Genomic DNA, 27,585 nt, shown 5'->3' with positions numbered 1-27,585 from the left:
TGAACAAGTGGCCTCAGTCCACGAGGAGTTTCAATGATAGGGATGATGATGATGCATCAGAGATATGCCTCAATACATAGTAGATTGGTTTCCGAGAAATATTTTGAGTGGCTACCGAAACCACACACCTGACACCTGACTTAGTAGACCACTTTCGTTAAACAACATGTCATCAGAGCCTGGCAATCACGTTTCTACCATATATGATTAAGTCTCGGCGAAAGTAGGGGCAATGCAGTGGTTTTGTCATATTGTATACCAAAGCATCCAATATGATAGACTTCTTGTGGCAGGCACTTACCTAGCAACAAGACAGCACTTACAATTACGACGTGTCTTCCTAGGAAGCACCTTCTCTGGACTCAGAATCTATTATATGTAAAGAAGGTCTTATTCGGGCGCTGCTTCTAGGAAAGAGCTCCCTCACCCTTTCTCAACCTCAGATAAGTAAGTACCTACCTTCCTTAGGTACCTAGGTAGGGGAGGCAAGAAAACTCGGGACCTCGATCCTAAGTGGCAAAAATACTTACGGAAGTTAGCATAAGTTTAGGATGTCGTTTGTGGATTTTATTTTGGCACCTAATCAAGGTTTGATGTGTCTTTCTCCCCGAGGCCACACATCGTCGCAATGCATCCATCTCTTACATCTTTTCTTGACTATCAAACGAATTACCAACTGTTCTCAAGAATTAGAACTACAGTCATTAACAAGCTCTGAAAACACTCTTATTAATACAAATACCAAGAATTCGTCAATAGCGAGTCTCTGAGCTCCCTTTAAGCTTCGAACCAACGAGTCTCCTACTTGCAGCCAATTCGAGCCGACTTCGAAAGAAACGACTAACAATGGATGCCCAGCTTGTACGCTGTATAATCACCTCATGGGTAATAATGTCGTTCATCACGTACTGTGAGTACCACTGTGTCTGTAGTATCATGACTCCATTCAGTCTAACCTCTCAGATATACATCCCATCACGAAATCGTATAATCCAGATCCCTCGAATTTATCGATTCTCTTGGAAGGCATTTTCATTATAAACCTGTCTCTCCTGCTTACCTATCGGGGTAGGTATCTCGAGTTCATCAGGGGCAATATTCAATTTTTGCTTGCTTAGCTAGCATGGCTAGGGAATCGTCTTCAGGCGCGAATCAGGGGTCCAAGGATACTTCGGTTCTTCTGACAATGAGAGAGAGAATAATAAGCGAAAGACATGAAAGTAGGGGAGTGTAGCATATACCTTAGGTATGCATCAGCGAATTCTTCTCAAATTTGAGCGACATACTCTAGCTGGAGTCTATGAATTCAAAGGAAGCAATGAAGTTTTTCTTTAGAGACACTGTAGAAAAACGCAATTTATTAGAGCCTCTTCGGATTCCATGTGGGTAAGCCAACGTCGGCAGAATAGAGGCACAGGAGAATACAGGATATAGAGTTAGCCCCCATATCATGAAGCTACCTGCCCATCCCCTGCCCAGCTCTGCAACAAGTCCGCAAGAGTCGAAATAATTGGTGACAAGTAGTCCGGTTTGTAATGGTATATATCTTGATACCAGGCTCTGGTGTGACGTTGCCCAATGAAAATGGTCTAGTTAGGTGTGCAGTTTGGGGAGTCACTTGAAACATTGCTCTGGCACAAGAATTATATTAGATTCCTCTGCAAGGGAACAATGTCACCGTATCGCCTCAGCATGCGCCAATTCAACGTCCAGGTGAATTCGCTTACTCCATGTTCCAGTAGCAGTTCTCAAGGCATAAACGAGATTTATTGGTTGTTCTTGCAGTGGCAGGCAATGAACAGTTGACACTGTCCTCTCATCTCTGTGACGCACAACCACTGGCAATGGTTACACTACTAGGTACCTTACATTGTGACCCGAGCATTTATGTATTCACTTCTTCGATATGGTTTCATCAACTTGTTTCCCTTCTTTCATCCTCACCTTCAAAACTTTCTAACCTTCAAAACTATCGAGGCTCGTGCGAAATACAACAGCATCATTCACCATGAGCATCGCCGCTTGGACCAACGAGGATGTTCGAGCATCCCTTGTCCCTCAGAAAGAGTTCCCTACCTGCTCCTATCGTCGAGGAACTCGACTGGGCCGAGGTGCATATGCCAACGTCTACAAGGTACTCAACGTCAAAACCGGCGGCCTGTTCGCCGGCAAGGTCTCTCCTGAGTACGCCGATCACCTACGAAAGGAAGCCAGAAACTTGACTAGACTGAACCATGTGAGTCTTTCCGTACTACAGTATTGAATCTCATTACTGACCATATATTTATATAGTCCCAGATTGTCAAGTTCATCGACTACTGTGAGGACAAGCACAACCCAGCCGCCAGCGTCCTCGTCATGGAGCTCTGTGCTGGGGGCAGTCTTCAAGACAAAATTCATGACAACCCTGCAGGTCTCAAAGGCAAAGACACCTTGCAAGTCATGCTCCAGGTTGGGCAAGCCGTCGAGTATCTTCATGGGAAAGGACTCTTCCATGGAGATATCAAACCACGCAACATCATCATACGATCCTGGTCTCCCGTCGATGTTGTCGTCGGCGACTGCGCAGAAGTCATGAAGGTCGAGCATATTGACCGGCACAAACGACCTCACGGAACCCGCTCCTACTGGTCGCCTTACATCGAGAAGTACTTGAGACACTCCGGTAAGAGCGATGACATTTGGGCGCTCGGAATCTCACTTCTCGGAATGATGGCCCAGTGGCCTCGTTATCTTGTGAAGCAGGAGAAATTCTATCCGCGAAAGTGCGTCACCCACGCACAAAACTTGAACTTGCTAAATCCTGGCAATGACTTTGTCAAGATCCTGTTACGGCTACTTGAATGGGATCACGAGAAGCGAATCACCGCTTCTGAGCTGGTGAGGCTGACGGCTGAGCGTCTAGAGGCTCGCCCCAATTTTGTCGAGGAGCTGAAGTCTCCCGAGGGCTTCCAGCCTTTGGTGTTCTGGTAGAGAAAACTGTCTTGTCTTTCGGGGGTTTATCTGCCGCCGAGTTGAATCAAGAGTTCATGGATGGGAAATGTTGGAGTGACATGGCAGAGATTGAATATGGACAGAGAACGGCGAAGGTAACTACGGAGTAGTACAGGATGGTACTTGTATAGCAATGTGTTCTCGTACTTTAAGTGATATCTCAACTCAGTAAAGTCATTGATATTGAAGTTACTGATTTGAGTGTAGTGTTTGTGATAGCGACGAGTTGTTAGCTGAAGTCGTTTCAGTTCCTCATGAAACATTATCGGCATCAGAACTATGAGCCGTATGTAAGTCGACCCTTGTCACGGCTATCTGTATGGAGGTCCATGTCGTACTATGGTACTTTTCCGACTGGTAGTAGAACGCTCCGGTCTCGCTATGCTGAAGAAGAGCGGGCAGCAAGGGATAGAAGGGCTTATTGTCGGAACAAACCCGATGCATTCTACAGCATCAAGTGCCGGAACACAACCTCGCATCGAGTTATCGAGCCAATCCTAATAAACCAATTTCAGTGCTCATCATTGGAGCTAATGACGCGATTAGTAGGAGAATTAAACCCCCGCAAAAGTTATTAGTCATCACTTATCGCTCCCGGTTACGGCGATGTCGCAACCGTTGAGATACAAGCTACCTGCGGAGAGAAAGACTGCTATTGATCCAATTGTCAAGGCGTGATTCCTCTCAGTGGGACAATTGTACGTGAGGATTTTTGCTACAGTTATCAAGGGATCTGACTAATACTGAAAAAGGGACCCTTTCGTCGCTGTTGATGTTGCGCTCCATATTAACCCCAAGCCGCCCCTCCCAATCCGTGCTCCGGACTACACTCCGAAGCAATATCCCTCTTCACTTATCAAGACCATTCTCAAGCAGTGTCAGCGTCATGAGTAACCAGACTCAAAAGCTCAAGCCCGCGGCTCGAGTCCAGGGCCAGAAGAAGGATGTTTGGTGAGTTCCCTCCAAATCCTGAAAAGCTACGATAAGCTAACTCGGCCGAAATAGGTCCATGATCAATGAGGCCGCTGCGTCTTCACCTATCCAGCCCATTGTCAACTTGGGCCAGGGTTTCTTTGGTTACAACCCTCCTGACTTTATTCTTAACGCTGCCAAGGAGGCTTTGGACCGTGTTGAGTGCAATCAGTATGCGCCTGCTAAGGGACGACCGCGGTTGAGGAAGGCCCTTGCGGATGCATATTCACCATTGTGGGGTCGTCAGTTGGACCCTGAGACTGAGATTATCATCACAACTGGTGCTAATGAGGGTATGCTGAGTGCATTCATGGGTTTTATTGAGCCTGGTGACGAGGTTATTGTGTTTGAGCCATTCTTTGATCAGTGAGTGCCTTGCATTCCAGATTGGATGATAAGCTAACATTGGTCCAGATATATCAGCAACATTCAGATGCCCGGCGGCAAGGTCGTCTATGTTCCCCTTCACCCTCCAGAGACAGGAGCTACAAAGAACTCTTCGGCCGCAGACTGGACGATCGACTTTGATGAGCTCGAGAAGGCCTTCACACCCCGCACCAAGATGATTGTCATCAACACTCCCCGTGAGTACCACAAGCTTCCCGCTTATATCAGCGCTGACCTCAAGTAGACAACCCTGTAGGCAAGGTCTTTCACAAGGACGAGTTACAAAAGATTGCCGATCTTGCTGTCAAGCACCAGACTATCATTCTCTCAGATGAAGTTTATGACCGTCTTTTCTATGTGCCGTTTACTCGAATTGCCAACCTTTCTCCTGAGGTGGAGAAGCTCACTCTTACTGTTGGATCTGCTGGAAAGAACTTTTATGCCACTGGCTGGCGTGTCGGTAGGTCATGAGTTTGTAACCAAGATATGCCATTTTGCTTATACTTGACAGGTTGGTTGATTGGCCCCCCCGAGCTAATCCAGCCCGTCACTGCCGCTCACACACGTATCTGCTTCTCAACACCCGCCCCCTTTCAAGAAGCTGCCGCCATTGGTTTCGAGCAAGCCGACAAGAATGGTTTCTGGGATGAGACCATCAAGGAGATGAAGGCCAAGGTCGACCGTCTCAACGAGGTATTCGAGGAGCTCAACCTGCCCGTGACATACCCCGAAGGCGGTTACTTCCTTCTCGTCAACATGGCCAAGGTCAAGCTACCAGAGGATTACCCCTTTCCTCCTCACGTCGCAAGCCGCCCCCGAGATTTCAAGCTGGCGTGGTTCCTCATCCAGGAGATTGGTGTTGCGGCTATTCCTCCTACAGAGTTTTATACTCCTAACAATGCGCACTTGGCGGAGGATTATATCCGATTTGCTGTGTGTAAGAATGATGATATTTTGGAGCAGGCTAAGGAGAGGCTAAGGGGACTGAAGAAGTACATTCAAGAGTAGAGCGTGTTAGAAGGAAAGAAAGCTAAAGAGTCGGAGCATGGCTAGATTAGACGGGTTTTGTAGAAGTTGTGTTTATTCTCTGAGCCCTATAGTACAGTTGCTTCGTATTTCAGTGCCTCCTGGTATGTGCATGAGTTTGTCAGATAGACGACAACCAGGGAGTGAGGAATCATCCGGTTGGCCAAGCACTTTTTATCTTATCTGGATGTCTGTGTTGCTATGTCTTCGAGTCCGAGAAAGACTACAAGAACTACAGTATTTCTCTAGATTTATCCTACAGCTGCTACATAGTTCACCGCTATATTCAGAACACTCGTAGATATTGTCTCTGAACTCCGATGTCAAAGTGGAGGATCCCGATCGTGGAACTGGCCTATCGTGGTCGCGGAGCCGGCCGTTAGCGAGCTGCATCGTGGGGTAGAGGCTCTCTTCCCCGCACAAGCAACAGAGGGAACAAGCACTGAGTGGCTGCTGTAGCTGTGAGCGGGGGTGCAAATCTTGGGCTTATCAGTGGCGATTAGTTAACCTTGACACGTCCTAACAGAAACAATCCGTACTCTCATTCGCTCACTGGTTTGCTATCACAGGTATCTCGTTAGGAAGAGGAAGGTGCCGTTGCACAAGGTCCAATTGTTTTTGCCAATATGACGCAGGGAAGAGTCTCAACTTGAACCCGCTATCTAACCGTTGCCGGCCACGTCTCGTGAACCTGAACCCTCTATCCCTTCTACAGTACAACCTAAGGGCAACTGTACAACGCCTCGGTTCGTTTGTTGATAAGAGCCACAGAGGCCCCGTTGTCTTTCTATCCTTTCCCCTCTGACTCTTGGACTTTTCTTCTCTTCCCAACAACCATTCAAGATACCCATTCCTTTTAGTCATCACTACCATGGCGCCTAGCGCTGTATCTCCCACAAGGGAGTCCAACCCTGAGCCTTTGGCAACCCTAACCTCTAAATTCGATGATACCCTTCGATTCTATCTTAACGGAACCAAAGTCGTTCTGGACGACATAGATCCAGAAGTCACAGTCTTGGAATATCTACGAGGAATCGGTCTCACAGGGACAAAACTGTAAGCACTTATCGCAGCCCCCAAAACCTTCTGTTGTGGTTCTGACGATGATAGTGGCTGTGGCGAAGGCGGTTGCGGAGCTTGCACAATCGTGGTCAGCCAGTATAACCCAACAACCAAGAAGATCTACCATGCCAGTGTCAACGCATGTCTAGCTCCTCTCGTCAGTTTAGACGGTAAACATGTCGTTACCGTTGAAGGTATCGGTAGCTCCCAGAAGCCCCACCCAACTCAGGAGCGCATTGCCAAGTCTAATGGCAGCCAATGTGGTTTCTGCACTCCTGGTATTGTGATGAGCTTGTATGCTTTACTACGAAACAACGACTCACCCTCTAAAGATGATATCGAGGAGGCGTTTGATGGCAACTTGTGTCGATGTACTGGCTACCGTTCTATCCTAGATGCGGCTCAAACGTTCAGTGTTGAAAAGCCGGGTATGAAGTTTAAGAAAGCAGGGGGCACTGGATGCTGCATGGAGAACGGTAACGGTCCACCCAGTGGAGGTTGCTGTATGGACAAAGCAAACCTTGATGATGCACCTAAGAAAAGGTTCACGCCTCCAGGATTCATCGAGTATAACCCAGACACAGAACTTATCTTCCCACCGGCTCTCAAGAGACACGAGTTACGGCCTCTGGCATTCGGAAACAAGAGACGGAGATGGTATCGCCCTGTCACCGTTGAACAACTCCTGCAGATCAAGAGTGCACACCCTCAGGCCAAGATTATCGGTGGAAGCACAGAAACTCAGATCGAAACAAAGTTTAAGGCTTTGCAATACCCTGTGTCGGTTTATGTTGGCGATATCGCTGAGTTGCGGCAGTACACTTTCAAGGAGGATCACCTTGAGATTGGTGGTAATGTTGTCTTGACTGACCTTGAGAGTATCTGTGAGCATGCTATCCCTCATTATGGATGGGAACGCGCACAGGTATTTGAGGCGATGCTCAAGCAGCTCAAGTTCTTCGCTGGTCGACAAATTCGAAACGTTGGTACTCCTGCGGGTAACCTGGTCACAGCATCGCCAATCTCAGATCTCAACCCCGTATTCTGGGCTGCGAATGCTGTGTTAGTGGCTAAGTCGTCCACCAAGGAGACAGAGATCCCTGTTTCCCAATTCTTTACGGGTTATCGAAAGACAGCACTCGCACAGGATGCGATCATTGCATCGATACGAATTCCAGTCACTCAAAGCAAGGGCGAATACTTCAGGGCGTACAAGCAAGCCAAGAGAAAGGATGACGATATCGCGATTGTTACTGGAGCTCTGCGGGTTCGCTTGGATGATGAAGGTATCGTTCAAGAAGCAGCCCTCATTTATGGTGGCATGGCTGCCATGACGGCTGCTGCCAAAACAGCTATGGAATACCTTGTTGGCAGGCGGTTTGCTGATTTGGAGACTTTGGAGGGAACCATGAACGCACTTGGTCGCGACTTTGACTTGCAATTTAGTGTTCCGGGTGGCATGGCGTCTTACCGGAAGTCTTTGGCCTTTGGATTCTTCTACCGATTTTACCATGACGTTCTGACGATCCTCGATGGAAGCTCGGAGCAGGTCGACAAGGAGGCTATTGACGAGATTGAGCGAGACTTGTCCAGTGGAGCAGTCGATGAAGATGCTGCTGTGGCTTACAAGAAGGAAGTGACTGGCAAATCTAACCCCCATCTGGCTGCCCTCAAGCAAACAACAGGCGAGGCGCAATACACCGACGATATTCCTGCTATGAAGAACGAGCTTCACGCCTGTTATGTCCTTTCAAAACGAGCACACGCCAAGATCATCTCTATCGACTACTCGGCTGCTTTGGATATTCCGGGAGTAGTTGATGTTGTTGATAAGGATGACATGCCATCCCCGGATGCCAACAAATTCGGTGCACCTCACTTTGACGAGGTTTTCTTCGCTGAGGGCAAGGTTCTGACAGTGGGTCAACCGATTGCCTTAGTTCTGGCGACTTCTCCTCTGCGAGCTCAGGAGGCTGCCCGAGCAGTCAAGGTTGAATATGAAGATTTGCCATCTGTGCTCTCGATTGAGGATGCTATTGCAGCCGATAGCTACCACAACTTCTACAGAGAAATCAAGAAGGGAGATGCGGAGAAGGCTTTCAAGGAGTGTGACCATGTGTTCACTGGAACAGTAAGAATGGGTGGTCAAGAACATTTCTACCTCGAGACCAATGCTTGCTTGGTTGTCCCCAAGCCTGAGGATGGAGAGATGGAGATCTTTGCCAGTACCCAGAACGCCAACGAAACGTAGGTCTTGTTTTTTCCGCTCTGCCAGTATTAGATACTAACCCTTGAATCAGACAAGTATTCGCTTCGCGAGTTTGCGATGTACAGTCGAACAAGGTTGTCGTTCGTGTCAAACGACTGGGTGGCGGTTTCGGAGGAAAGGAGTCACGATCGGTGATTCTCAGCTCCATCTTGGCGCTCGCGGCAAAGAAGACCAAGAGACCAGTCCGATATATGCTGTCGCGAGAGGAAGACATGGTTACAAGCGGACAACGCCATCCTTTCCTTGGCAAATACAAGATCGGAGTGAACAAGGACGGTAAGATCCAAGCTTTGGATTGTGATGTCTTCAACAATGCAGGATGGACATTCGACCTCAGTGCAGCCGTATGCGAGCGAGCAATGACCCATATCGATGGTTGCTACGATATTCCTAATGTGTACATTCGAGGACGCTTGTGCAAGACGAACACGATGTCCAACACTGCGTTCCGAGGGTTTGGTGGACCTCAGGGCATGTTCATCGCAGAGTCGTACATGGAGGAGGTGGCTGACCGATTGGGAATGCCCGTCGAAACGCTGCGCCAGATCAACTTGTACGAGAAGGACGGCCAGACTCATTTTGGTCAAGGTCTTGGGGATTGGCATGTTCCCCTGATGTACAAGCAGGTGCAGGAAGAGGCGATGTACGAAGCACGCCGACATGCCATTACCGATTTCAATCAAACGAACAAGTGGCGGAAGAGAGGTCTGGCATTGATTCCGACCAAGTTTGGTATTTCGTTCACCGCTCTCTTTCTGAATCAGGCTGGCGCTTTGGTGCACATTTATCACGATGGCTCTGTCTTGGTGGCCCACGGTGGTACTGAGATGGGACAAGGCTTGCATACTAAGCTCACCCAGATTGCAGCACAAACACTGGGTGTTCCATTGGACAATGTCTTCATCTCCGAGACTTCCACCAATACGGTGGCCAACGCCTCTGCAACAGCTGCTTCAGCCTCGTCAGATCTGAACGGATACGCCATTTTCAACGCATGTGAGCAGCTGAACGAGCGACTGGCGCCATATCGAAAGAAGCTGGGCCCAGAGGCGACCATGAAGGATCTTGCCCATGCCGCTTACTTCGATCGTGTCAATCTTTCTGCCCAAGGCTTCTACAAGACGCCCGAAATTGGATATGACTGGAATACTGGCAAGGGCAAGATGTTCTTCTACTTCACTCAGGGAGTTGCCGCAGCTGAAGTGGAGCTTGATCTACTGACTGGAACATGGACCTGCATACGCGCAGATATCAAGATGGATGTTGGTCAGTCTATCAACCCAGCGATCGACTATGGCCAAATCCAGGGTGCGTTCATCCAAGGTCTTGGTCTCTTCACGATGGAAGAGTCACTATGGCTACGCAACGGTCCCATGGCCGGGCATCTCTTTACACGAGGTCCTGGCGCATACAAGATTCCAGGTTTCCGAGATATTCCTCAAACATTCAACGTGTCACTTCTCAAAGATGTGGAATGGAAAGAGTTACGTACTATTCAACGCAGCCGTGGTGTGGGTGAACCGCCTTTCTTCATGGGAAGTTCAGTCTTCTTCGCTATTCGAGATGCGCTCAAGGCAGCTCGCGCACAATCCGGAGTAAAGGCTACGATCGGCGATGACTCTTGTGAGGGGCTTCTACGGCTCGAGAGTCCAGCGACGCCTGAAAGGATCCGATTGGCGTGTGAGGATGAGATTATGCGCAAGGCAAGAGTTTTACCCAAGGAGGGAGAAAGGAGTTTCTTTGTTGCGATCTAGTCAGATGCATGACCTTTCAAGGAGGAACTATGAGGTCTAGCAAGGATTTCGGTGTTTGGGATACCTGTTACTATTGGAGTTAAGGTTGACATGGGCAGGCACACTTTACGAGTAAAATGAAATATCACGTTGTACGGCAGAATCTTTGACCTTGATGATGGTTGTATGTACGTGCGTCTTGGCCCAAGTAAAACGAAGTTACCAACAGAATATGGATCAAATCCTATTGGCCGAAATCATCTCTAACCTTCCAAAGTCGTCAACGATGAACTGAAGCTAGCCGTGAATCGCCGACATTCGGAACGAGAGCAACGAACTACATGAGTACTTCAACAACAAGTTCACAATATGACATCAGCGATATAGATAAACGAGGAAAGGATGCTATGCGGCAATTATTATAGTGCAAAGTGAGAAGTGATATTAACATCATAGAGTTGCAGTGAAGGAATAATAACGCGCAGAGATGCCCCAGACGAGCTATTACTCGATTTGGACAAGTGTTTCAGCCTGCTGTGAGTTTATTTAGCGCCATTCTCTTTCACCGAAGGTCAAGGTCAGCATGCGGGCTGGAATATCGTACCAGATCCTTCTCTAGAAGATCATGTCAGAAATGGTCAAGAAAAGGCTCATGGCCCCTGATTTGTGCACGGGCTGCTTTTATGGTTTGAAAGGAGTGAGATGGTCTGATTGTTCAAGAGAATGGGATTGTACCTGACTTTGAAATTGGAGGCTGGGGTCAACAGATGTGAGGATATTGGAGTTCGATTGGAGGCCTGTCTGTCTTATTTAGATATGGACGTATATCTCCCATTTTGGCAGTCATATGCCCTCCATATAATGGCCTAGGTTGAGAAGTATGCACCCCAGAAAGTGAGGGAAATGCACGAATTACAGTTTTCGTCTTGTCTTGCAACACTGTATAGTGTAATTACAACTTATGCCTATGTACCTAGGTAATGAACTCTGTATACCTTACGATCCTTCGGCTGACTGCTGTTGCCTCGGCTGCCGGCAGTTAGAAGCAATTAAATTGGAAGCCAGCTAGTTTGACATTAGAAGCTCATGAATCGAGCGGTATGATTAATGTACTAACTTGTGTATGTCTGCAGGTTTGAGGCTTTTGGGAATAGTAGTTCTGGACTGCGCTCCGGCGGTACGGAGACTCGCCCGGACCCGCCCCGGCCGCTCGTTCACCGAGACCGGGGACCACTGGCACCTTCCCTAAACCCCGCTATTTCAAGAGGTAGGTCCAGCCCCCAGGAAGCAAGTCCTTCCCGCTGGTAGCCCTGCCTGGGTGAGGGAGGTGCAGTTGACTTTTAGCTCTGGCCTGTTTCTTCTGTCCTTGAAATGAGGAGAAATCTCATTCTCTCATTTACAATTCTTGACTAACAGTACCTTAACCAAGCCCATGTCAATGCGGATCACTTTTAATAACTATTGATCCTCTTTCACGCTCTTCACGACGATATTCAACGTAAACTGGCTGATCCAAGGCCCACTTCGCTCGTTAGGTGGTCAACCAAGACCAGCCTATTTCGGCCCCAGGCCTAAGCCTAAGCCTAAGCCTAAGCCTGGCTCAAACTTCACCGTCCAGGTCCTCGTAAGTCTTTTTGCCTTCTCTTTCAACTTGGACGGCTACAAGCTTCTGGTGTCCATTGTTTTACCTCTCACGGGCCAGCCTCGGCTGCTGAGCTATCAATTCATCTTTTGCATCTCGTTGCACTCACTCGTGCCCTTCAAAACCTCGTCCTTTCGACCGTTTCGGCTCACACCACCTGCGCAGCCACTTTCCTCCTCCCCTCCCCGTCCACGGGACCAATTCACGCGCGCGCGACTCTCCCAGAGAAAAACTACAGTCGACAAACCGACACCCGCGCACAGGAACTGCAGAAATAGCAATCGCAATCGCAACAACTAGCCGCCGACAACGTGCGAATGGATCGTGTCGCTTCGGCTGAGCTGTAGACCCATACAAGATTGCTGCAGCGAGCCGCAAATGATCTGCGAACCTGACGCCGCCTTGCGTAACCTCGAGATCCAATGGGAGCATAAGACAAAATGACCGACCGGAATGCCGCTACCATGGGCAAGAGCGCTAAGCAGGAGCCTGCCAAAGGCGACGATGGCAAGGCTGTGAATCGCGACAAGAACTCGAATGCCACTGCTTCTGGCAATCATAAGGCCCCTACGAAAAAGAGACGTAAAGTCAACCACGGTACGTCTTCCTAAGTATTGACACTATCTTCCCTTGCACAGGCTCCAGATGTGGTGTTGCGCAATGTGCTCCTGGGAGTTCGCGTTGGGGTTGGGAGTGAAGGTCATGATACTGGATATAGTTGCGATCGAAAGACTCTTGAATCATGACCAATCAACTAGCTAAGCCATCGACTCATCAACTCCAATTCCAGGGGCAAGGTTCAACATGGCGCATGCATCTATCTACCTTAACCAAGAAAAACATTGGGCTGACATCGCTGGGGCGCTTCATTACAGCTTGCGTATATTGTCGACGATCTGTAAGTTAACCCCAAGTTCAACGACGCGCGTTCGCATTGGTTCTGTCTGGACCTCGAGCAGCTTTAGCCGTGCTTAGCAGCCAGGTCATTTGTTGAGCTGGAAGTATTGTGCGACGGACATGGCGCCTATGAGACAAATCTCGTCTAGTTTACCCTTCACTTTGCATATGTGAGCTTTGAGAGAACTGTAGCTGACAATCTGTTTTCTACCTGCGTCCAGCATATGACTTGCGATCTTGTAAGTACGATCCTAGGCGACCCCTGCTTCTTGTCTTGATAACATGCTGGGACACCTGAGCTGCAGCTGTTGTGTTCAGCTATTCAGGGGAGGGGCTTACTTTCTACACCATCAAAACCAAGTCACTGACGCCATGAATAGGAGAGACCATGTACCAGATGCATTAAACGGAATATTGGGCATCTCTGTCACGATGAACCTCGCGATGCCGATTCCAAGAAGGCAAAGAGTGTTCAGAGCACCCAGAGCATACAGGCACCCTCTGTAGTTGATGAATCGGACGCACAGTCCGATATGGCTCGTAGCTCGATTTCTAGTACCATGGGCCCACCTCCCCCAACGTTTGACACGACGAGGCAGCGAGGTTCCAAATCTTTTGGGGGAGTGCTGGGTCAAGGAAGCCCACTGTCCATTGTGCAACCCGGCCAGGTCTCGGGCCTGCAGGGCAATGCGTTGAACAACGGCAACAGTAACGCGAATCAATGTACGTTTTGTGTCCCTTTCTCCTGCCCTGAGAGGGGCCTGTCCCTTGTTTCAATTTTTAATCACGAGCGGAGACGGGTGGGCTGAGGTTGGGGCTGCCCAGAAATCTGTTCCTGATCTGAGATCGCTGACACGCCACTAGTTGCGGGTTTCCAAGATGCGTGGATGACAGCCCAGAACCATTTTCATGATATGCACAGCTATCACCCCAACTACATGATTGCCTCAGAAGTCACTCACGAGTTCAATCTTCTCAACGATTTCCTCCATACGAGTCTACTCGATGACGGTAGTGTGCCGCCAGAGGAACAACAGAGCCCGGCATTCAAGCGGTCGAGCCAGAGCCAGTCGGAGATGCTACCCAGGTTTGGAAATAACGCCAACACCTCTATGGGAGCTGGTGGTTCAAACACCATGTCAAACATGACAGAGGGATCAATGCTGCCACCCCCTCCGAATGTTGAGGGTAAGAACATTCTACGACCGGGAAGCGTTGTGCCCGCCGACAAGGCTCGCGAATACTATCTACAAGCTGCCGACCCATCAGGCAACGACACGCCAGAGGAGCGAATGGCGCGTGTGCTCAAGGCCAAGTACGACGCTGGGCTTCTAAAGCCGTTCAATTACATCAACGGTTATTCTCGCTTGGGTGCATATCTCAATTCACACATCACAACAGCGTCAAGAGAAAAGATTCTGAGGACCATCGCCCGGTTCCGGCCCGCTTTTCGAGAAAAGGCACATGCTTTGACGGATATAGAACTTGTGTACGTTGAGATGTGGTTTGAGAAACAGCTCATGGACTATGACCGGGTGTTTGCAAGTATGGCAGTGCCCGCGTGCTGCTGGCGAAGAACCGGTGAAATCTTCAGGGGCAACAAGGAGATGGCAGAGTTGATTGGCGTGTCAGTAGCTCAGCTCAGAGATGTAAGTCTTGCTTGGCCTACACCTCCTCGTAACAATAGTTTGGTGCCAACCAAAGCACAGGGGGTTCGGCAAATGGATTGCTAACGTTCGCTTACTCTAGGGCAAAATCGCGTTGCACGAAATCCTCACAGAAGAATCAATGGTGCGATACTGGGAAGAGTTTGGCACGATTGCCTTCGATCCAGCGCATGAGACCCTCTTGACGGCCTGCTCCCTGAAGAATCCAACCCCTGGGTCAACGCATCCAGTTGTGAAATGTTGTTTCTCGTTCATGATCAGAAGAGATGAGCACAAACTGTACGTATTAGTCACTCGGGCTCCGTCTGCCTCCCTATACTGACTGATTCGAATAGGCCAGCTCTAATTGTTGGTAATTTCTTGCCGCATGACCCACCAGCACAATAACCATGGGTGTATTGATGTATGTATATGCTGTAAATATATGATGCTTCGTAAGAAGAAGCACAGCATTAGTTGCCACACTTGCAAATGAGTGCTGTGAGGCCTCAAACATTAGTAAGAAAAAGAAAATAGTCGGAATTGGGAACGGCGCTTGGATACAAGGATTCGGAGCGTATGTATTCATTTGCATTACGTTAGACAGGAGACAACAGTTTGAATATTATTTTGCTTTTGAGAAGTCCTTGGTGATGATTTTCTTCCGTGTCCTTGGTTTCATGACCTTTGGAATCCGATTTTCGGCTTTGGACAGTTGGAAGGAGCACTGTCATCGCTCCTGCTCACAAACGTTCCGCAGCAGGCTCACATGACTCGGTTGTAAATGCAGGAGGATCTTATGGGTCAAGGTATTCTTTGCCTTATTCTTTCTGTTCATATACTTGATGATCGCGTTATTCTCCAAATACACCGCTTCTCATATAAGGCGGCTGCTTTCCCCTTTTTCACATCTGTCATGGCGTCAGCTGAAGTATCAACTATTAACCACACCAAAAAGCTCGAGGAAATCATAGGCAAGGATTGAACAGCGAATGGATGTGACAGATCTTACTGACTCGCAGTATCGGGATAGAATTCGCCACAGATCTCTTTTCCAAGTTGCCCACCTCATGTGACTCGAGCTCGACCGATGTTCTCCTTTCCGACCTGAACCATCACATAACCACAGCCAATGTTCTTGCGGAGAACCGCATTGCTCCTCCGTTAGAGGTCTCCAGGAATCTAAAGGATATCGGGAGGAAGCTATGGAACGAATGTATCAAAGAAAGGAGAAAGAGGGACAACCTCCTGCAGTCCGCTTCCAGGACTCAACTGCTGGTTCGTACTCGGGTTCTGGCCTTCCTTGCCCATGCTCTCGCACGGGAGTATCGACGTGGTAAAAGAAGGGATAATTTGGAAGAAATTATATACGTGATGGGCTTGTCACTCACGTTAGCGCGAGTTTGTGTCGAATCATCGGACCTGGACGGAGCGCTTCTGAGTATGGCCAAAGCTGCGGATTACATCGACCGACTAAAGAAGATCGACAACCTGACCACTGAAGATAGGGTGCAGGTGCAAAAGATCGAGGCTGAGTATTTGACCATGCGATGTGCTTTGGTGAGTCGAGAAACAGCATCTCTGACGACTTGCTGACCGGTCAAGTCGTGGAAACAGGGCCGTCTCGACGTTGCGGAGCACATGTACGCCAAAGCAGGTGACCTCTTACACGATCTCGATCCATCTTCTGCTGAACATTTGGCTGACACGTTTCACGGAATTGGGGGCGACCTCTTGTCGAAGGGCGATAATGAAATGGCTTTGAAGTGGCTCCGGCGAGCACTTGACCTCATAAATGACCAAGCGCTGGAAAGACTTTCAACAGAAGGGCTGGAACTTCGAATATCCATCCATCACGAACTCATACAGGCATAGCTCGCCACAGGGTCGCAAGATGGGCTACAAGAAGCTGAGAATCTAGTGTCGCATGTTGAATCAGAGATCGGGGACAAGCCAGTGGTTCTACATTGGAGACTCGAGATTCTTCAACGATCTCCAAGCGAATTCTTCAATGCCGATGCATGCGCGAGTATACTGCGTCGTATGATACGGTCGCTAGATCTGTCGGACGCTGGGCTCGACTTTCTTCTACATGGTATCAGCGAACTGCGAATGAGAGGTCCACGTTTGGCGATAGGTCTCATGGATGAGTTATTACTCAGGAAACTTATGCCTTCCCGTAACATGGATTGGATAGGCAAAGCCATTGTCCGGCGAGTTTGGATTGGCACGATGGAAGCAGATGCGTCTGTGAGCGTAGCAGATTTAATCCAGACCCTGGATCAACTCGTTCAAGAAGCTGGTCAGTGTGATGTTGAGGCCTCAACTGCTGCACTTTCTGTCAGTCTAACTACTTCAAGACTCTTTCATGCACGTAACTGACAAGAGAAGCTCATTTGGAAGAAACTCGATACTAGTTATTCCAAAAAGCAGTACAAAGAATCCCAGCTTTGGTGCCAGGCTGCGCTCCACTCTATCTTTGCGAATAGTGGCGAGGCATGTCAGGGCAAGTTCAGCAGGAGGCTGGTGCTGTGCGCTACTTCTTGTAGTGATTCAGAAGCTGCACTTTCTGCATTTCACTCAATGCCTAGAAGCATCCAGGATGAGCCGCTCACCAGATACCTCATGTTCAGGGTTTCTCTTCTGACCTGGGACCATGACTTGGGTCGTCAATGTGTCGAATTCCTGGGCAAATTTGCCGAGAAATCTCAGTGTCGAGATATACTATACGCATGTACAAGAGATGCACAGCACGTCGGCGATAAGCTGATGACCTTGGAAGCTTTGAAGGCGGTGGCCGAAACCTTTGATGCTGAAGGCTCTTTGACTATCAATCTGCCATCGATTCTAAGGTGTACGATCAGGCTTATACACTCGCTTGAGTCGCAAGAGGGTAGCGAAGGAGACCGAAGTCCTGAACTTGCAGAAGAAACTTGCCGAATTTTCGAAAGGGGTAAGCTCTCTCTCAAAAAGGTTGATTGTCTTCTAACACGCACAGCTGGTGAGCACGCCAAATTGGAACCAAAGGATGAGCAAGGTTGCAGAGTCTTCACAGTATCGGAGCTGCACTGGTTTCGAAAGAACGCATACAACATCGGTGTGACAAAGTGTCATGTCTGGGGGCTGTGGTATCTAATCCGCATTTTCCGTGCGTGTCTCGCATTTGTGGATTGTTACCCATCCGATCTTCCTTCGGAGGATGATACTGATCTACGACTTATGTCCGTCCGTTGTCACTTTGTCGTCGCAGCGGCACTTATCTCCCAGGCTCGTACTGGGGACAAGGTAGATGAACAGCTGCAGCAGTACCTTGAAACAAGACGGCACATTTCAGAATTCGACACCCTTTTTGACGCTCATTTTCGAAACGATTCCAAGTCTCAGGTATATCCCGACCTCCTGGCCAAGCTGTCAACGCTTTTTGTCTTTGACTTTGAGAGTGCCGTGTGCTTGAAGAGTTGGGACGATCTTAGACATATCATTAGGAAGGCTCGGATTTGCAAAGATGAGATGATGTATAAGGCAATGGGAGACTGCTTGTTAAGGAGTGAAGCTTCAGGAAACGGTATGTATTGACTGGTTTCTAGTAGCGCACATGGAAAACTAATTCCAGTAGTCGTATATGGAACCATGCGGCTTATAATCAATGAGATATTCTCACTGGAGCAATTTGACAATCAGCAACTCGCAAAGTACATGCGATGCATGTTCCAAGCTATTCTACCCCTGGACGACAACCTTGCTTTCCAGGTGGTGGAACAAGCAGCCCAAATAGCACGCGAAGGAAGCCAAGTAAGTGGTTCCCATTACTATAGATTCTTGGTGGGGTTCATTTTTAGGGAGGGCTAACATTTATCACAGATGCAGAAGCCTTTCCCTGCAGAGGACTTGGACTGGATCATCGCAACAACATTTAATCATGCGATTGATATCTTGGCGAGAGGTGATGAGGATCTATGTCAGCAATGGGCTATGAAGGCCCTTGACATGACCGAGTATATGGATGATAATGGCGATATGCGAGATATGCTGCGTGAGAGAGTTGTCAAGTTGGACTTGAGCAAAGGGGCGCCTAGCTGAGTTCCGACATATTCTTGATTCACAACGATGTTCACGCACTTTTCTCTTCAAATTGGTACCGGAATATAAATGAAACGGTTTTGATGGGATATTCAAGCTGAAACTTGTCTCGCACGTCTTGTGCTACTACACAAACGGTAAATTCGTGTATCCATTATAACCGTTGCAGAAAGTATACAGCTCTATGGGTCATGTCCCAACAACGCCGGGTGCGCCTCTGTGCTATGCAAAATCCTATACTCATCTCATGCAGCGCGTGGTATCTTCGTACAGATTCCTCCCAGGCAGTACTGTACTATACTGCACTGCCTGGAAGCAGCTATACGCAATTAAATATCAGGACGCCATGTCAAAACAGAATGCACCAAAACCAGGCTATTTATATGCGCCTTGTTCCTTCAACTTTTGCAGGTGAGCCAGCTTCCAGCACTAGACAAGGAAGACAAGGCTCATAGAATAAACATTAAAAATCGCTTTCATAATTCCCCGCCAAATTCTTTATATAATATTGGCGATACTCAACCGCTCTTTGCTGGTAGTTGGGGCGGTTGCGCTTCCACTCGGTGTCCTGCTGCCCCCTGCCACAGGGCTCACCGTTGTACTTCCCTCGCCCAACTTAGGTATCTCGGACCCAAAACGCGATACATCGCCTAGCCTTGGGAGTTCCACCGCTGGGCCAGGCGTCTCGCTCTTGATGGGCGGAGGTAGCGTCCAAGTTGCACTCGAGGGGGTCGGAGTCGTGGCTGGAACACCATCCAGTCCACGAATGGCCGTCTCGAGCCTTGCCCATCCACCCCATTCTTTGTTGTCGACTTCGTCCAATCCCGTACGAGCCTCAGGGCTAAATAACTCGTTTCTGGTGGCCGATGTGGGATGCTGAAACGGCGACGGGGACTGGTGTAAATGGACTTCTCGCTCTAGGCCTGCCCAAAGCCACGAGGCATCAGTTGATGCCTGAAGATCGGCGGAAACGTATACAATCAAATCCTCGTCGCGTGACAGCATCTGTAGAAGAGCTGCTTGGTCTATCGATGGCCTTGAAGAACCAAAGTGCGGCGGGGCACTCCTTGTTAGGTAGTTTGTACATTCAACTCTCTTGGCTGCCAAGGCGGATACAAAGAACGACAGGTAACGACCGCATGCGATTGTGATATCCCTTTGTCGATCGATGGAAGCCAGTGCTCTCACAGCCGTCACTGCAGGGTCTATGTAGCCTGTAAGGAGAAGAAATAGGGCACAGCGAAATATGTGCGTGGTCAACAAGGTAGTTGCACTGTCGGCCAAGAGGCTTCCGTTTAATCGATGGAGTAGAGATACGGTTTCGAGAGCAATGTGAGTGCAGCTTTCAAGAGAAGCCATCCGAGCCTCGAGGGGGTACCCAGGATCGAGATGATGCCGATGTAGGAGAAGACGAGCGTGGAATAGGTATGCCAACGGAGCAAGAAAGCCAGGTGCAAGGGGCACGCTGCTCGAAGGTTCGCATGCTGGCGGAAAGGTGTTCAGGCATTTCTTCAGATGGGTGTCCAGGGTTGAAAGGTGAACTAATGACATCGACTGGGGTGTCAGTGCTGTAAGAAGCGACGAATACGACCGTACAACATGGATAACGGCGAGCAGAGAGTGAGTCAAAGGTTCCGCTCCCGTAGGTACCAACATGCCTCCTTCGTGGATAAATTGATCGTCAACCCCGGCTGGCAATGACACGTCGCAGTCGTCGTCGTCGATCATAACGGGTCGGCTCAGCTCAGTAGCCAAGGTCCTGTCCAGTATGTATATCATCCACCAGGTCCTGCGTCGCATCTCTCCTTCAATCACTGGCCATGGCCCCGATTCAACATGCATGCCGAGATCTTGGGAAACACGGACAGCCCTACCCAGCCACCCCCAGGCCGCTGACTTTAGGTTCATCTCGTTCAGGCAGAGAGTTACTAATGTTAGTGCCCGGGCATGTTCCAGAGTAAAGTCGTTAGCCCATGGGTCAATCATCTTGTTGGCCATCTCAAGATATTCGGCAGGTTCGTAAAAGGAGTTTGGCTGGGAGCTTGACATTGGACTGAAGAGACTGCCAGTTGCCAGGACCGCGAAGAACATAGAAAGCCAAGCTGGGGACATTCTGTTGGGCGCATTGCTGTTGTAGAGGTCGTTGATAGTAGATCGGAACGATGGCATGTGTATGATCGGAAACATGGAGTGGGACGAGTTGCAATAGGCGTGCAGCAGTTGGTCTACCACGTGCCTAGCAGGTAGCTCTGGTCTGGGGGGGTCGAAGAATATAGGGGCTCGTTCACGATACTGGGCCGGGAGTTTCCAGATACCTCTCGAGAAATCGCGTACATTGGCCCTCGCTCTCGCTAGCTCTGGAACTGGTGCCGGTCTCTTTCGTCGCTTCGGTTCGGATCCAATGGCTGGTAAGCTAGAGCTGTTCTCATCACCTCCTTCAGCATCGAGGTCCATGGGCCCTTCTCGATCCTGAAGCATGCGACGCAATCCACTGTTCTCCCTTTTCACTCGTTCCATTTGCTTCTCCAAGTCCTGCACCTGTTTGATAGACGACATACGCCGGTTCGTCTCCTTGGTGAATTGACATTTGACATTTCGACTCGAGCACTCCGAGCAACTTGTCGTCTCGGTTGCGTCACATTTCACCTTTCTTTCTCGACAAGCATCACAACTGGGGTCCTTCCTTCGCTGTCGGTATGCTCTCTTCTGTCCCTGAACACCTGGTCCTGTTAAGTGGGCGGATGATGGTCCCGGAGTACTGGCTACAGATTCATTCGAAGCGAGTGAATCGTGACCAAGAGAAGATGATGTGGTCATTGGGCCGTACGATTGAAAGCCCTGACTGACTGGAGGTAAAGGGGGGATGCCAATAGGTTGGGGCGTTGCCGGAACATTCAAGCGTGGGTTGGTACTCATGGCCCCTGGCGCAAACTGGGACAAAGATTTGGGGGAAGTTGCAGATGAGACTGAAGACGAGTCGTAGGATCTGTTTGAGAGATTGGGCGAGCGAGCATAAACGTTCTGTGGTGTTGACATAGCTGGGTGCCCTCTCGGTGCCCAGCCTCTACTAGGATTTGTCGAGGAAGCCTCAAAAGGTCCCCCAACGGGATGAACGTTAGGGGGGCGTCGGTCAACGAGCATAAAGGTAACTCTGTTGAACGAAAGCTGCAGGTCGTCAAGTACAAAGTGGGCAAACTCCCGTTTCTCGCTTTGCCCGGAAAGAAGAAGCTAGGATATGCCGTTTGTTTGTCAATTAACCCTGCAACGGAGCCTTCAATCTTTGCCGCCAGTGTCCTAGTCCGCAATCAACAGTGTGAATTCGTCTCTGCGAAATGGATATCTTGAGTGTTGCGAAGCTGCGTAACCCGAGACCTTTTTGCTCCGAAGTAGTTATTCGGCTCATCACCTTGTTTAACACTAGGAATAGATTGCGGGTTTCCCAAACTACAATGCTTGGACCAGGAACGGCTAAGCAAAGCTCTAGGCCGTTACCGTTGTACCTGACAGCACTCCTTCTAGACTTAGAATGTCTATTTGGGGTCCAAAGTTCCAGTGGTAGGCGAGAGTATCTGCGGCTCGGAGTACTGGCCGAGTTAGAACGAGTGACTTCAAGAAGAGCGTCGGCTGTGTGTTGAAGTCGCAGCCTTAGAGACCCGGGACAATCTGTTGTTCTGGAAGGGCCTGCGAAGAAGAAAAGAAAAGGCGAGGCCACGAGGCCGGAGCTGACGTCGTTAGGTTTGGCTCACGGCGACTAGGCTGAGAGAAAGAGGAAATGTACCGTATGGAAGAAGAGGCGCCTGCAGGCAGGTATATCGCTGCTCGTCACTAGCTACCTGGGCGGGCACAATAGCAGCAGGAGCAGCACCGTGTTAGTGGCGCTGGTCCGTGATCCGGGGCTCTCCGCGCGTTAACGCAGATTCGGAAATATTATCTGGGCCAGGCGATGGTAAATTGGGGGGAGGGGTGGCCAGACCCTTGACGAGTTGGCTGAGCAGGGCTGTTGAGAGATCAGCCATGGCCGCTAATGTGTTTCGAGCGGAGACGGGCATCCTGGAATATGTTGCTAGTCATAATCCCGGATCCTAGCAGTATATCCATCGATCCAACAAGACAAGTGCTTGTTCCAAGCCAATGCCACCCTCGGATGTCAGAACTCGGGTCCGTAGTGAGATCTTGGACTTGATAATCAACAAGAAGACCCTGTGCGCCAATTGCTCTCCGCTATGCATGGCACGAGGATGACTATAGAGTATATGCCCTCAAAGCTTCGTTGGTTCAGTAAGCGCACTATAAGTTCAGTGACCAACGACTGAGTGAGCCATTTCCCGGCGCTGTGCTGACCGATATGCCCGTCTGGACCAAGCTTTTCTCGGCGCTGGTCTGCTGAGAAAAGCTTGGTACTTCCGGAGATGTTATGCACAAACAAGCCGGTCGATATTCGGTCATCTTTGCCTTGTGTTATCCGCGATGCCATGTGCTACCCCCGCGCCTAGATCGGCGTGCCTTGTTGTAGTAAGGTCGGTCAGGCATTTGCAGATGAGGCCCAGAAAATTCGCCGAATCTCAACCTCCAGTCTCAGAAATGTTGACTTGATTTTAATGTACGAAATGCCACTATAATAAACCAGATCTATTCCCAGACTCCCCGGACATAACACCTTGCGATAATATGCAACAGAACCGTAGCTCGTATATATCGATCAAACCGAATTACTAACGTGATAGTGACATGTTTGCAGGCGATTGCACACATCAGGGTGTAGTCTCAGAACTGAAACACACGTCTGTGCGGCCTGGCATGGTTCAGCGGTATCTGGCTACTATCTGACTGCTTGACTAGTGGAGCTATGGAGCTCAACCAGTACTGGACTGCAAGGCTCACTAACTCCTGATTCATGGTTGTCATGCCAGATATGTGGCGTCAGCAGCCGATAGACAGTTTGAGGCCAGGGATAGAATGGTGATGTAGACGGGAACTAGAATAGTCGCTCTCGCGTTTGTGTGCAGTCCGAACATGTCGATTACAATGGCCCTTGGCCCATTCGAGGCCTTGCGCCGAGCTGGTGGACTGGAATCGTTTGCTGGTCGACTTAGAGGGCTGCAAGCTGCCGTTGGGCACACAGCCTGCCGGAGGGCATGGGTTCGGTCATGATGGTTTCCGAAGGTGCCACCTTGTCCAGGTGTTCGCCAATGGGACGGTTATATCCGCCGCCGTGGGTGGGAGGCGGATGACGAATCCCCAGTCAGGGTCGCAGTGGGGATTCGGGCTAGAGCCGAGTGAACCGCCGGGAAGGGAAGGGTTGGACGGGTGGCTCGCCCGGGCCCTATATGGAAGGGCAGGATCTCGATATCTGGTCAGCGTGAGGAATGAAGGTTAAAATAAACTGTACCATACAAGCATATCAACCAGCTAGGACACCAAGACCCTCGGTAGGGAATGCATATATGACAACGTCCAGGGCCATGAAGAGTTCAAAGATTTCGCACTCCGCATGGGACTGTACAATCATCAATACATACAGTGCTGCCCAGGCCATGACCCGCCTTGTATGTAACAGAAGGCAGGGGCATACTGTAAGAAAGCACAGGTCGGCGAGCAACCGGCGTTGGAGATTTGAGTGGCTTGCTTTCTTTAGACATCCTATCAAGCCCACGTCCATGACCAAGTGAAGTGGGAGAGATGCGGGCCCGCCTCGTATGCTGGTACATCCATACGTATTCTAAAATTCCAGAAGGGCAGAGGCAGTGCTTCGATGCCAGGATAGAGTTGGGACGAGATGAGTTAGTTGTCCAGCCAAGTCTGATCCGTATGCAAGTCAATCCCTACAATTCAGAGAACCGGCGACATGGACATGGACCACAGACAACTGATTCATATTTAGTGGCGGCAGGGGCGCTTCGCTTTGGGGAGTTGGCACGCGCCTTAGACTAAAAGCAATCCGTTGCGGCGTCTGCCAACGGCCGATTGAAGTGGAAACAGATGGTCCGCCAGCGGAGGCAGCGGGGCCGAACCGGTATACTCTGCTCGGTGCCTTGTATGTATCGAGTCGTGTTTGGTCACGGCCCCCAAGGTCTCTGTGTATCCGTACGTAGTTTGGCATAACAGCAAACGCTGCGCTACGAATACTTGGCAGAGCATCGGATCGCGAATTGGGTTGATGAAGGCGAGCTCCTCATTCGCTGCTAACCTTTGGCGTATGCCCTTGTCAAGATCGAGGGGGCGGGGGCCGTGTGGGCTGAGATTCGAGTTGTGGTTTCGGATGCTGACTACCGTAGAAGGGGTGCCATATGTACATACATACTATCGTCTTGCAGCAGGGACCACGATCTCGGAGACGGTTTTAGTGTGAGCTATGGCACCGTGTTATTGATACGGTATTCGGGCACTCGCATGCGCGCGAGAGAGCGAGCGAGCGATGCAGGCTGTAGATGCAGCTGAAGCTGAAGCGGAAGCGGAAGTATCTTTTTTGAATTCGCAAATAGGAGTTGAGAAGAATATGAAAATAACGTTGTTGGCGGGGGGAATGCATGCCGCGATACAACTTAGGCGAGCCTCAGGTTTACGCTGTAGACAGGGAAGGTAAAGTTAAGGTTGCCTTGCTACAGGGGTCTCACCGTGCAGCACCTGCCGTGTTTCTCTGTTCATACAGTATCCGATGCGAAGTAGTTAGCGACTTTCCTTGGGCTTGGGTTTGGTTAATTCAGGGAAAGAACGATTCTCGCTCAACCCACTGTCTCTGAGATGGTTCCTTCTTCGATCGGTCGGGAATTTAGTACCTGCCTATAGTAGATAAAGTTAAAGATTAACTCCTGCCTCTGGAGTGGTACATCTCCATGTGAGCAAACCAGCTAATTTAACCTCATGGGCAGGAAGGGCCTTATCACGAAACATTTACCTGTCTGTATAACTTACCCTATTCCCATGCTCAAATTTCCATGTCGACGAAGAAAACCTCCCCTGCTCCATGTGTTGATTCATCAATTCCACTACCAGATCTAACTTTCCCATTTCCTATCTTTCCTCGTATTCTCCGACGGACTTCAATACCACTTCTTCAAACGACTCGCCTATTCCCTTCGGTCTAAGCTCCTTCATCCGGCCAAGAACCTTGCATTTTCAACAGCCACCTGAGAAGAGACGGATCTGGCGATCAAACATGCCCGCTGGCACGGATTTAATGGTCAAGCCTTTGTTTCATCGGCCCGTCCTTCGTTTATGGGCCTTGTCATCCGGGAATGAATCGCGCTTCTGAGTATCAAAGTCAGTCCCTGACACGGATAGGACAGCATCCAACTCGCTTCGAGTATCACACAGACTCGGCAGGATTTTCAACAATCAAAGGCCTCCGAGTGCCTCAGATTTCCTCGAATTTGACAGTCAGCAGTTGAAGATTGGCCCATCGGTGCGTCCTTCCATCCTCTTGGATGACGGAACGAGCCTCCAAGAACCGTGCAATGAAACTCAACTACGAATTGGCTCCAGGGGTTTGTGAGCAACTGGCTAAATTCGTGAGCGATGGAATGTGGCAGCTCGAATCACCGCCACCGGCTGCATACATCCGCACTTGTTGATCATTCTTCTTCCTGACAGCCTTTATAGCCTTTGACATTTCGACTGACTCAAAGACATCGATAGGCAGCCGGTGTGCGCATGATTGATCAACATATCGCAATTAGATATGTATTCTTGAGATACTTTCTGTCACTCTTCAGCGGTTCATCCTTCCTATTCAAGACGATCCGCTCAAGCCACAGAAACGTTTACATGTCAGGTTGACCAGAATGACCAATGATATAAGACGGATCTGTTGCACCTCACTCTTCAATTGGTTTCGTTGGGGCTGATCGAGACCCACATCTCACTATATACCGCCATGGGTTTGGATGGGCTTCATATTCTCCAGCAACCTGGTTTTCGGACCAGGCATACGGTAATCGCCTGGTTGGATACGCGAATTTGGTGTTCAGAACCACGTCAATCCACGTGGTTTTACCGTACGGATCGCGGAGAAAGATTATGACAGTTGGATAAGCATCAAGGTCAAGCCTTTTCTCCCTCAGCTCCATTGGATACTTCCTCACTGATAAGTATGCAGGCAGCTTTGTGGCACAACAGTCGCAATTTCAAGCACCGCTAAATCATAGAGCCGCCACAAGCTGGGACTAGCACAAGACTTTGAGTATTTGACATGAATCGTTGAAGAAGATGGCAGTCCGCATTCTTCACCTTATTCTGAACAAATCTCCGTACAATATCCCCTCTAGCCACTCGACTAGCTATCTGATCCATTTACCTGGTCAAAGTGCCGGCAAAGCTTGGTCCAATTAGCATGTGGCTCCTCCGCCCGATGTTTGGTTGCTAATCGGTTCTTGAGACATTCTAGCCGTCCTTGACTGGGATGTTCTGCTCCTGCTCTCCACTCGTTCGGCGAACAGACCAAGCAGGCTTATTCTCAATTCAACATCCTCGTCCCTCATGACTCCTGGAGCTTACGTACCCTGTTCCACATGGCCTAGTTTCTAGGACCAGCCTGCCAGCTCCATCGGTTGAGTTATGCCACGGACAAATGAACGTCCCAGACAGGCAGATCTATAGCGTTGTACACGGCCCGAAACGCCTGTCTTTGTCTACTGGACCGAGTTGAAGTCGGCTTGGGACTTGCGACTGGACCCTCAACTCTGTTGGTCTGTGTTCTCAATCGACGAAGCGTCTGTCAGGCAGGCACGATAATAATGCACACTAGTATAACTAGTTAACGGGACACCTGTGTTCCGATGCCATCTGCCAGTTATATAAGCTACCGAACGGAATGGCGCCACCAACATTGCGACTAGTCCTCAAGCAGGTATATGGTATGAGACAGCTCTGGTCGATTTC

The 27,585-nt window shown here is 49.5% G+C and overlaps 7 protein-coding genes across 29 annotated transcripts; 6 read left to right on the top strand and 1 right to left on the bottom strand.

The window, feature by feature from the left end:
- Positions 1 to 2,008: 2,008 nt before the first annotated feature.
- Positions 2,009 to 2,973, top strand: FOIG_00234 (serine/threonine protein kinase; the record flags this gene model as incomplete). Its single annotated transcript, XM_031196276.1, has 2 exons — positions 2,009 to 2,236; positions 2,293 to 2,973. 2 exons carry the CDS (start codon positions 2,009 to 2,011, stop codon positions 2,971 to 2,973), a joined length of 909 nt encoding a protein of 302 aa, XP_031072043.1.
- A 487-nt stretch (positions 2,974 to 3,460) lies between these two features.
- On the top strand, positions 3,461 to 5,755 carry FOIG_00233 (aminotransferase). 2 transcript variants are annotated; one of them, XM_031196274.1, is made up of 6 exons: positions 3,461 to 3,692; positions 3,747 to 3,945; positions 4,000 to 4,332; positions 4,381 to 4,550; positions 4,598 to 4,813; positions 4,865 to 5,755. In XM_031196274.1, the coding sequence occupies exons 2-6, from the start codon at positions 3,767 to 3,769 to the stop codon at positions 5,359 to 5,361; spliced, it is 1,395 nt and encodes a 464-aa protein (XP_031072041.1). In that variant the 5' UTR covers positions 3,461 to 3,692; positions 3,747 to 3,766; the 3' UTR covers positions 5,362 to 5,755. The 2 variants fall into 2 exon arrangements, with proteins under 2 accessions (XP_031072041.1, XP_031072042.1); XM_031196275.1 differs by having other exon boundaries at positions 3,618 to 3,692; positions 4,598 to 5,755.
- Positions 5,756 to 5,902: 147 nt separating this feature from the next.
- Positions 5,903 to 11,520, top strand: FOIG_00232 (xanthine dehydrogenase). Of its 2 annotated transcripts, XM_031196273.1 has the most exons (4): positions 5,903 to 6,435; positions 6,490 to 8,688; positions 8,742 to 11,420; positions 11,483 to 11,505. In XM_031196273.1, exons 1-3 carry the CDS (start codon positions 6,251 to 6,253, stop codon positions 10,462 to 10,464), a joined length of 4,107 nt encoding a protein of 1,368 aa, XP_031072040.1. In that variant the 5' UTR covers positions 5,903 to 6,250; the 3' UTR covers positions 10,465 to 11,420; positions 11,483 to 11,505. The 2 variants fall into 2 exon arrangements, with proteins under 2 accessions (XP_031072040.1, XP_031072039.1); XM_031196272.1 differs by having other exon boundaries at positions 8,742 to 11,520.
- Positions 11,521 to 11,759: 239 nt separating this feature from the next.
- FOIG_00231 (uncharacterized protein) lies at positions 11,760 to 15,435 on the top strand. Of its 21 annotated transcripts, XM_031196252.1 has the most exons (8): positions 11,760 to 12,067; positions 12,251 to 12,682; positions 12,961 to 12,983; positions 13,204 to 13,221; positions 13,363 to 13,705; positions 13,847 to 14,631; positions 14,732 to 14,928; positions 14,985 to 15,435. In XM_031196252.1, exons 2-8 carry the CDS (start codon positions 12,526 to 12,528, stop codon positions 15,034 to 15,036), a joined length of 1,575 nt encoding a protein of 524 aa, XP_031072019.1. In that variant the 5' UTR covers positions 11,760 to 12,067; positions 12,251 to 12,525; the 3' UTR covers positions 15,037 to 15,435. The 21 variants fall into 21 exon arrangements, with proteins under 21 accessions (XP_031072019.1, XP_031072023.1, XP_031072027.1 ...); XM_031196267.1 differs by having other exon boundaries at positions 13,847 to 14,928; XM_031196271.1 differs by having other exon boundaries at positions 12,961 to 13,221.
- A 1,238-nt stretch (positions 15,436 to 16,673) lies between these two features.
- On the top strand, positions 16,674 to 18,830 carry FOIG_00230 (uncharacterized protein). Its single transcript, XM_031196250.1, has 5 exons — positions 16,674 to 16,968; positions 17,020 to 17,581; positions 17,627 to 18,193; positions 18,245 to 18,420; positions 18,490 to 18,830. Exons 1-5 carry the CDS (start codon positions 16,741 to 16,743, stop codon positions 18,706 to 18,708), a joined length of 1,752 nt encoding a protein of 583 aa, XP_031072017.1. The 5' UTR covers positions 16,674 to 16,740; the 3' UTR covers positions 18,709 to 18,830.
- FOIG_00229 (uncharacterized protein) lies at positions 18,680 to 23,147 on the bottom strand. Its single transcript, XM_031196249.1, has one exon. It carries the CDS (start codon positions 21,847 to 21,849, stop codon positions 19,207 to 19,209), a length of 2,643 nt encoding a protein of 880 aa, XP_031072016.1. The 5' UTR covers positions 21,850 to 23,147; the 3' UTR covers positions 18,680 to 19,206.
- Positions 23,148 to 23,971: 824 nt separating this feature from the next.
- On the top strand, positions 23,972 to 24,445 carry FOIG_00228 (uncharacterized protein). The gene has a single exon (XM_031196248.1). The coding sequence runs from the start codon at positions 24,075 to 24,077 to the stop codon at positions 24,375 to 24,377; it is 303 nt and encodes a 100-aa protein (XP_031072015.1). The 5' UTR covers positions 23,972 to 24,074; the 3' UTR covers positions 24,378 to 24,445.
- The last annotated feature ends 3,140 nt before the right edge of the window (positions 24,446 to 27,585 follow it).

Source organism: Fusarium odoratissimum (genome assembly GCF_000260195.1).
Source record: "Fusarium odoratissimum NRRL 54006 unplaced genomic scaffold supercont1.1, whole genome shotgun sequence".
Taxonomy (NCBI): Eukaryota; Fungi; Ascomycota; class Sordariomycetes; order Hypocreales; family Nectriaceae; genus Fusarium; species Fusarium odoratissimum.
This window is presented reverse-complemented; position numbering and strand designations above follow the sequence as displayed.